The sequence below is a fragment of the Chinchilla lanigera genome, unplaced genomic scaffold (assembly GCF_000276665.1).
Source record: "Chinchilla lanigera isolate Chin_1 unplaced genomic scaffold, ChiLan1.0 scaffold00043, whole genome shotgun sequence".
Classification (NCBI taxonomy): domain Eukaryota; kingdom Metazoa; phylum Chordata; class Mammalia; order Rodentia; family Chinchillidae; genus Chinchilla; species Chinchilla lanigera.
Window position 1 is genome coordinate 13,452,142 of NW_004955444.1, and position 10,219 is coordinate 13,462,360.

General features: G+C 42.5%; 1 protein-coding gene across 3 annotated transcripts in view; it reads left to right on the top strand.

Annotated features, from left to right (window-relative positions):
* Nucleotides 1-10,219, top strand: part of Pde7a (phosphodiesterase 7A) — a gene marked incomplete at its 5' end in the record, with an annotated part of 126,423 nt that overhangs the window by 102,737 nt on the left and 13,467 nt on the right. For all 3 annotated transcript variants that reach the window (XR_262266.2, XR_262267.2, XM_005392162.2), the window contains 2 exon segments: nt 4,347-4,442; nt 4,927-5,027. Coding sequence is in view for 1 of the 3 variants with exons in the window: in XM_005392162.2 (XP_005392219.1) it covers nt 4,347-4,442; nt 4,927-5,027 (197 nt within the window).

Genomic DNA, 10,219 nt, shown 5'->3' on the forward strand with positions numbered 1-10,219 from the left:
GTCCACTGTGGTAAGTGTGTGCACCTTGCCTTTGGAGATTAAGTGGTACCACTTGGCCCCTGCCCTTCCGTGATCCAGCCAAACCCATTGCCCCTCAAGTTTACCGCAGGCCCTGCTACAGGTTCTGGCACACAGAGAAGAGCAACGACAGGGCTCTCTCAGGGATGCTGGTACTCCCCTTGTGAATTTGCTTCTCAAGGTGTTAGTGAAGGGTACATTTTCTGGATCATCCCATGTGGTAGGTTTGGCATAACAAATCCACTCCAGCATTTTCATTTGCCTAAGCCTCTGAATCCCCTCATCAACAGTAAACCAGGGACTGTCATAGGCATCTCTCACTCATTCACACTGGGCCATTTTTTGACTCATACTTCCACCAACAAGCCAAATAAACTGTGAACAGCTTTCTTTACTCCACGAGCTGCTTAATGGGCCCTGTCAACAAACTCAGCCTGATCTAGCTGTGTTTTCTCCCCCATAACATTTCCATTCCCACACTTGCTCATGAGGCCTCTGTTTAGAAGAGTTAGAAAATTCCAGAAGTTCTTTGGGAGAATGACGGACCTCCTCGTGGGTCGCACTGTGTACCTCACTCATAGGAGCCTTCTGTGGTTTGAGCCTGGTTATAGGCCTAGAGGCAAAGTGGGTGATGGAGTGGGTCCCGAGGAATGCCAGCGTTATCATGCTTGACCAACACAGGGTCAGTTTCCTCAGCTGTATGAGGAGAGGCCAACACACGGGCTGGGAGGAGTGCCTCTGCTGCTGTGGGTGGGGAAATCTCTTCCTCTAGCAAAATAATCTTAGAGTCTAGGAGCTGAACGACTTCACCCTCATCAGCATCTTCCCAAACATCTCCACCCCAGTTTGTGTGAGCCCATTCTTTCCCAGTGAGTACCCCCACTTCACTTCAGATGACCGTCGAGGCTGAGCGTTAAACTCACACTGTACTTCAGCTCACTGAATTGTGAGGCCTGCGTTGGGGTTTCTCCAGTCTCGGCCCTGTGGCTAAAGACGGGAGATGCTCTTTCAGGACGTAATTAGAAACTGTGAAATTTTTTATGTGTGTATCAGGAGCTGGGAATTTGAATCTTTCAGCTCCTTATCTCCTTTATTAGTTTGTTGTCAGAGTTAGGAGACTTCAGATTTCCTACAGATGTTTTGAGTTTGTTGTTTTCCTTCACTATTTTGTCCATAGGTGCTAAGAGCAACCAGCCAGCATCAGTATATTTCCTACTCTGCCAAAAATATTCAAAAGTTTCATATATGAAGTCGCTAAATTCCTTGTATTTCACAAGTGGTGAATTAGCATAATCAAGTGGATCTACACTGCACCAGGGACTGTAAGTAACCCTCACAGAATCAGAAGGAGAGCCGGGATATAGCTCAGCGGAACCGCGCCTGCCTGGCAAGCACGAGGTCCCGAGTTTGATTCCTGTACCAAAAAAGAAAGAAAAAATGAGAGACCATGGCATCTTTCGGTCTTGGCAAATTAGAGAGCCACCTCCAGGAACCCCTACAGCCACTAAAGAATTTCATCTTTTTTTTTTGGTCTTTTTGAGGCAGGGTCTCGCTATGGAGTTCAGGCTGGCCTTGAGCTCACTTTGTAGCCCCAGCTGGTCTCAAACTTGCAACAGAGATCCTCCTGCCTCAGCCTCCTGAGTGCTGGGATTACAGGTGTGCACCACTACGCCCAGCAAGAATTTCATCTTTACAGTTCTGTTTCTTGAGAGCTACTCTTGGTACCAAAATCTGTATCAGTCAGTGCTTGCTAGAGAAACAGATTTAATGTAAGATACACAAATTTGTAAGAATTTACAAAATTGGTTTATAATACCCGCCCACAGAGTCAGATGTGGAAAAGTGCAAAATGTGCCCGCCCACTGGATATCTGGTCAGAGGCCTGGCACTCACTGCCGTGACCTGTGTGATTCTGTATCAGGAGGCTGAAGGGTCTGCGCTGGAAGCCAGGAGACTATGTCCAGGTGAAGGTGGAGACTGAGCTCCTCCGGAGAAACAGAAGCAGCCTTCTTCATTTCTGTTTCATACCAGTCTGACAACAAGCCACCTACAGTGGCTCTTCCATACCCAGACTATGCTGATCCGCTTTAGCTGGGCGTTTCTCACTCACATTCACACAGTCAGTTGACTAACTCACCAACAAAAAGTTGACTATTATAGTAATAACCACAGAAACAGCTCAGTTCTTCACAACTGGTTCCCAAACCATGCGTGCTCATGTTTGTTCCCGTAGAGTAATAGCAGGATTTGAATGCATTTTAACATTGATTTTCTTAAAAATAAAATGTCAATTTTCTCCTTTCTGTGCGAACATCTGTGAGATTCTCTCTAAAAAGAGTCTCTTGACCAGCACCCGTTTCCAGCTGTTGCTCACACAGATATTTTTCCAGTTAATTTACCTTCCCTCAGCCATGATCTCCTATTGACAGTTGTTTTGACAGCTTCACATGAGTCAAGCGAAGTACTCTTTATTGTTCTTTTTGAACACTATTACGCACTTGGAGGCCGGTGCAGGGCTGCAGTCCGGAGACTGGCGCGGCCACACAGGGAGCCCCAGGCCAGACTGAGTACCGAGCAAGACCCTGTCTCAAAAACAAAACACCAGCAAACACTCATCCCTGGAAACTTCCAGTGCTGGGCTAGTTATGGCTTTTGTACTTTTCAGAAAGAATTATAATTTATTCAGAGAACACTAAAATTGTTCTTGTTATGCAAATATTGGCAGTCATACCCTTGTAAAACATAGAGGCTATTTAATAGTTAATAATACAGCCTATCTTTCCATAGAAGGAGCCTATAAAACTTTGAGAAAATAGTAGAAGGTAAAAAAAATGAAGAGTTGTACCCCAGAAGGGAATACTAGAACTAGTGGAAATTGAGGATAGTCTCCACTGTGTACAGCAAGTCTTTTAAAGGGGGGGGGGGCAAAAAGGCCAATATTCTGTTGTTCTTGCTGTTTTGAGTTTTTTTATTAGTAGGTGTTTGTGATATGTAATATCCACATTCATCTTGAGGGCGTTATACTTACACATACTGAATCTTAATCATTTCTACTTCCTCTTCCCACCCTCGTCTTCCCCCATCCTCAGACCCCTTCCCCATTTACATAAAGTCTGCCTCCCTGTTGTTTGAAGGATCATGGAATCTAGAGCGTCTGAATCCTGATGCTTACTAGGACAAATGGAGGTGGGAGATGTCTGGCAGAGCAAGAACAACCTTTTGTGGGTGGATTGGCTTTTAAAAGGATGGGAAAGTGAGGGCTTATATTTCTTTCTGTGAAGTACGAGCTGGGGAGAAGGAGCTGGTAGATGGGAAGTGGGTATATTGAAAGTTTAAGAACAGAAGTCTTGAAAATAGGTACTTTAAAAAGTGAAAGTACCCATTCATTAGAAGAAATGAGTGAGATTGCTGGGTATTGCAGTATTGATCCTGAGTTTATAGTGATAGAGTTCTGCTTTGCTCTGCGAACCCTCACCGCTGTCCCAAGTAGCGCTGATTTTCTGTTGCAAATGTGGAAAAGGGGTGGCTGCGCTCAGAGTTCTGGTCCTGAGGCTCCTGAGGGAGTCACTGATCCGTCCTGCCTCTGTACGAACAGGAATAAGCGCAGCTTCCACCTAACACAGCTGCAGCTGAGGCCGCATGCTCTTGGAGCCCATGTCAGTAGAGCAGAGTGTCCAGGGCATATTGGAAAAGGGTAAATGCAGCCATATTTCAGTGCTTGGGAATGTTGAATTAGCTTATTCAGTGTGGGGCCATTTTCAAAGTTTTTTACTATTGACTCTATTTAGGTGGTTTTTAAAAAAATCATCCTGTTTGAAAATGTTTGTTTCAATTCCTTGGTTATGGAAAACTTAAACAACAAAACATTTTTTTCTTAGAATGAAATAGGGCTGGGGATACAGCTCAGTGGCACAGGAGCCTGCAAGCTCAAGGTCCTGAGTTTGATTCCTGGTACCAAAAAAAAAAAAAAAAAGAATGAAACAAAAACATTATATTTAAAGCTCATAACTGATAAAATAAGAATATGCAGATTTTAGGTAGACCAAAAGTAGGGATTAGTACTGTTTGTCCATGTCGTATATTCAAAATCCCATTTTTGGTGGTTGTTTTTGTTTTTTGAGACAGAGTCTCGCTATGTAGTCCAGGCTGGCCTTGAACTCACTATGTAGCCCAGGCTGGCCTCGAACTCATGGCAGTCCTCCTGTCTCAGCCTCCCAAGTGCTGGGATTATAGGTGTGTGCCACCACACTCGGTGTTCAAAATCCTTATTTAAAAGCACAGTGTAATCAGTGTATTTCCTACTAATGTAATTTTTTTTTTCTTTTTAGGAAATAGTCTAGTAAGCTTAACCTTTCATTTATTTAGTCTTCATGGACTAATTGAATACTTCCATTTAGATATGATGAAACTTCGTAGATTTTTAGGTAAGTGATTCAAACCTGGTTAACAGTAAAAAGATTTATACAGATCTTGTTTAACTTTTTATCGGTTTTATCGGTAGCTACTGCTGTATTACAATCAAATTTAGAGGCTGAAAACACACATTTACAATTGCGCACTGCACATGTGACAGCAGTCCCATAAAATTATATTCTCTGGTGACATCACACCCATCTGAATTTGTACAAGTGCATTCTATGATGTTTGTACAGTGAAATCACCTAACTGCACATCTCAGGATGTGTTCTGCTGTTTAGTGATGAAAGACTGTGCATATGAACTGTGAGTTGATTGCTCTCTCTGATTCTGGACAATTTTAGTTGATAGCTACATGGAAAATGAGGGGGTAACATAATTATCAGAGCTTTTTAATATATGTGCATGTAACCCGCTGTAAAATTGTAGTCATAGCCCATTTAGAACCTTGCCCATTATAAAACTGGGGTCATTGTTTTTTCTTTGATGTAGTTATGATTCAAGAAGATTACCACAGTCAGAATCCTTACCACAATGCAGTCCATGCTGCAGACGTTACTCAGGCCATGCACTGTTACTTAAAAGAACCTAAGGTAAGAATTGACATTTACTTTAGGAGAATATGATTATAAATTTCTTTAGATGTACTTTATCTGAAATTGGTTACTCAAAATCAGAAGCCTCCTTCATAAGGAAGCGATCTAGTTTGAGTTTCTAAGTGCAGCTGTATTTGTAACTGCAGTGAGTAGAGAATCGGAGTGATTGGTGCGAGAGGCTGAAGAATCAATCCCAAGCAAGGCCCCGATCACTTGAGCCTTGAGCAGGGAAGACACGTGGTGTTTATAGTGAGCCCGTGAGCGCCGTGGGGCAGGGACAGCCTTGTTCTCGTCCAGTGATGAGTGGGAAGCTGTGGAAGGGACTTGGGAGAAGAGGAAACTCCCCTGGCTGTGGTGTGAAAATAAAGCAGAGAAGACCAGAGGACGAATCTCTGCCAGGAGCCGTTTCATAGCTCCACCCAAGAAAGCCTGGTGGCCTCGCAGGAGAGGCATGGGTGGTTTGTCTAGAATTAGGATGAACCGGGTGTGGTGAGTAATGCATCTTGAGGAAGGAGAAAGAGAGTCAGTGAAGACTGGTTTGGGCAGCTGAGTAGAAGGTGTAGTCTCAGTAAGAGGAATGTAGAAGAGGCTAGGGCGGTAGAGATAGGATCTTGTGTGTGTGTGTGTGTGTGTGTGTGTGTGTGTGTGTTGTGTGGAGTGGAATGTATTTGTGTGCAGGTGAAGATGTCTACTAGCTAGCTGGGTGTAGTGGCACATACCTGTAATCCCAGCACTCTGGAGGCTGAGGCAGGAGGAGTTCAAGGCCAGCCTGGACTATAAAATGAGTTCCAGGCCAGCCTGGACCACCCTGTCACAAAAAAACCAACCACCACAACAACAGAAAGATGTCTGCTAGCTGGATAAGAATCCAAACAAGAGGATCATAGTTGAGATAGATTCGGGAATCATCAGCTGCAGAAGTTATTAAAAGCCATCTGCCCGTGGAAGTCTTCTGTTCCTTAAGGTTCCAAGACTGCACCAGCCTGCCCCTGCCACTGTGCAGTGCTGTTCTCTCCCCGGACCTTGGTCTGGCCAGAGGTTAGGAAGAAAGTGTGCCGATGAAACTGGAGCAGACCGGTTGATGCTGCCTTGAGAACAGGGCCGGTCATTTCATCTTTTAAGAGACAATGGGGGGGCTGGGGATTTAGCTCAGCGGCAAAGCGCCTGCCTGGCAAGCGCAAGGTCGTGAGTTCAGTTCCCGGTACCGGAGAAAAACCAAAAAAAAAAAAAAAAAAGAGAGACAATGGGGGACATGAAAATGTCCCAATTTCTAAAATATATCTGTCACGACATTTTTTTTAAAAATCGTCTTTATTGTGATACATTTCATACAAAATAAAATTTATACGTTTTATGTCTACAGTTTTAATAAATGTATCTTCCTAAGTGCCCTAATTTTTTAATAAAAGTTTTAAAAATCTGTAGGCCATGCCTGAGATCTGTGTTCAAGAATCTTATGGAAAAAATTGATAAGGAATCACAGTGCAGTTTGGGAAATGAAAATGAAGGTTTCTGTGGGGCTCAGAGGAGGGTGAGCTGGACAGTGAGGGCTTCTCCCCCTACCAACCCAAATGGGGCAAGGGGTCAGGAAAGCGGGGTGACGCCAGGGAGCAGGGTAAGGAGGTCTGTGTCTGACCGAGTACAGACACGATTTTAAACACTTTCTGCTTGTGTAGCTCTGTAATTCTGGTAATACTTACTTTATACACCATTATTAACAAGCTCAGTGAACTCTAATCAAAACTTCAGTGAAGGATATAGATAAGATCACTAAGTCCTAAACGCAGCAACTCTTTTTTTCCCTTGTCATAGTTCACAATTTAAAATGGTTACTCAAAGCTTTTTGTTTTTTGGTTTTTCTTTGAGACAAAGTCTCACTATGTAGTGGAGGCTGTCCTTGAACTCACTATGTAGCCTAGGCTGGCCTCAAATTCATGGCAGTCCTCCTGCCTCTGTCTCCCGAGGGCTGGGATTACATGTGTGCGCCATCACACCCAGCTGGTTACTCAGAGTTTTTAAAGTGAATCCTAAAAATTGAAAGCCTTAAGATTGTATCTCTGCTGGGTGTGGTGGCGCACAGCACTCAGGAGCCTGGGGCAGGAGGATCGCCCGTGAGTTCAAGGCCAGCCTGGCCTACTTAGAGAGTTCGAGGCCAGCCTGAGTATAAAGTGAGACCCTGCCTCAAAAGAAAACAAAACAGAAAAGGTTGTATCCTTTCATTTCCTGGGCCTTTACTTGGCATCGCATGTTCATAGTGTTTCCATTCTTTATCAGTATGTGTTCACTTGAGCGTCTGCTGCATGCCAGGCACTACCCTGGGGACAGAGCAGCGAGGGTCTTTGTGTTCATGAGACAGTCATTAAACAAATAAGTAAAATTTGGACATATCCTCCAGTAATGAATTCTCCGGAGAAGCCAAAATATAGTGTAGTCTGCTAGAGAGTGACTGGGTAGATGGCAGGAACTTGCAGTTTCAGATAGCATGATCAGAAACCCCTTAAACGAGGAGTCAGCAGCGGAAAAAGCCAGGTGCAGAGGGAGTAGTAACCGGAAAAGCTTAAATAGATACATTTAGTGAAAACTTTGTCTTTAGCTTGTATACCTTACGATTTATATGAGAGTGCTAGATTTTGTACTTTTACCTAAGTGAAAAAGAAGTGTTCTAAGCTGGAGAAATTACTAGAAATGTATGAAGAAGACCCTTCTCTCAATACTTGCATCGCCACTGCCTTACGTATCTGTTTTCATGTTGTCAAGGCCGAACTTACATGGTTTATACAACATGTCTTTTGGGTGAACCTAAGATATCTCTGATTTGTTTACACTGGTAACATTAATAATTGTCAGCTGAAGAACTTGTGCTTTTTCAGTTTCCTATTTTAATGTTCATCTTCATCTTTATGTACAGTTTTAAATTAGCTATTCTATCATCAGCCCTAAATACTCTTGGAAAATTGGTTCCAGGACCCCCTCCTCCAGCCACTGGTTCTCAAGTCCCTTATGAAAATGGCATAGTATCTACACATAACCTGTGCGCATTCTCCCACATACATATGTTAAATCATCTCTAGGTTTCTTAGAATATCTAATAGGAGTGCTATGTAAAAAGTTGTTATACTGTATTATTTAGGGAATGGTAACAAGAAAACTATCTGTAAATATTCAGTAGAGATGCAGGTGCCACCCCCGTGTAGAACCTGCAGATATGGAGGCCAACTGTTCCTAATTAATACACACTGAAAGTAGGCCTAGATAAAAAACTGTATTTATACATGTCCCAGAGATAAGCAAACCAGCTTGAGTATGTGGCCTTTAAATGTTGCTCTGCTTGTCCCTGGCAGTTGACATAAGAGCCTGTCTCCCCACTCCCACCCTACCCCTGCTTTTCATGTTAGCAAGACTCATGCTGCTGGAGTTGTTTTTCCTGTAGATACTCCTTTATCCATGCACTGAGCATATGTCAAAGAACATGCTAGCTGCTGATGACAAAAATGTGCATAAGAGGGATTTTGACCTCTGGAAGGTAGTCATGGAATGTGTTGGAACCTAATGGGGACGCCACAAGAATGTCAGTGCCCCAGGGCAGGAATTTTTGTCTGTTTACTAAAACAGTGTCAGCTCATGGTACACAACTCAGTCAATGCATCAGTGAACAGATGTTTCTGTGTGGTCTCTAGAATGGACTGGGTTCACTTGAACTGTTTTCTCTGTTTTTAGACCTCTAGATCATTCCTGATTTTACTGTGGCAACTCTCAGAACAGAAGCCTGCCTGCGCTTTTCCCTTTTGTGTGTGGGAGGTGCCCTTCTTTCAGTATATTCTCAGGACTGACGAATCAACAGTCCAGACATGAGCTGGGCACAGTGGTGCACACCTCTAATCCCAGGTACTCAGGAGGCTGAGGCAGGAGGATTGTAAGTTGGAGGCTAAGCTGAGCAACCTAGGAAGACCCTGTTTCAGAGTAAAACATAATAAAATAAAATGGGCTGGGAAGGTAGCTCAGTGGTAAAGCGCTTGGCCTAGCATGTGCAAAGCCCTGGTTCAGTCCCCAATAGCATCAAAAATGAAAAGAAAGCACGTGCGTACTTTATGAATAAATATTCTCCTTGGTGAAAATACCACTTATGTTTTCTCTTAACAAGGCATCACTATCTGTTACCTTCTTTCTGGTACTAGATATATAGATATAGATATAGATTTTTTTTAAATAAAAGGAAGATGAGAAGTGAAGGAACGAAAAGAAAAAAAGCAATTCACTTTACTTGTTTTGAGCTTAGAATTTTTTTGTTCTTTGTAGTTCCTCTTTATGAGAATGCCTGTCTTGGCCTTTGTTGTTTCCTAGAAAGTATTTTCTGTAGCATATTGTTTGAATTTTAATTTCACATATGGATTTTTTCCCCTATGTTTCCTTACATCGTAGCTGCTGAAGTTATTTTGAAATCAACCAAAGTCTTGTATTAAATGATTTCAATACTTATAATACCCATTACAGTGAAAACTCCGCATCATGCTAGCAAACTGTGAAAATAGTGAGGTTGTCCTCATTGAATAAAGGAAAATTCATCAAGGTTTCTGATTTTATTGAAAGTGGACCTTGATGATAGCTTTGCACATACAAGTGAAATCTGACTTGTATCAGGCACTACCAGGTACAATAACAGCACAGAAAGAACATTTGCCTTTCTAAAACCCACTCTAAAAAGCTGATCCGCATCATTTAATTGTCTTTTTATAATACTGTTTCTTTCTACTGAAAGATTGTTTTTTTACAAGCAGAATACTATATTTTTACAGCCACTTTTTTATACTTTGCCTATGTGGTTTGTTTTCAAATTTTATTTCCACAGAATGTTTAAAACTTCAGTTGCTACTTCCTATGTTTCTATTTTTATTGGTTATTCTTCACCTGAGATTCTGTGAAATCAAATAATCTCATAATGGATGTGATCTGTGTTACTGTACTCACCCTGGGTGGCGAGTGCGTCTCTCCCACTTCACTCTTCATTATCACTGGACCAGCACACCTTTCACACCTGTTTACTAGGTTGTGCATACATTCTGTGCGCACACCCAAGCCCGCTGTTCATGTGTCAGATGAGGACTGCTGTATATTCAGTGTGCCTTCTCTTTATCTTGATTAGTAAACAGTGCTTTAAAAATCTTTTTAAATGCTTTTCTAGATCTTCATGA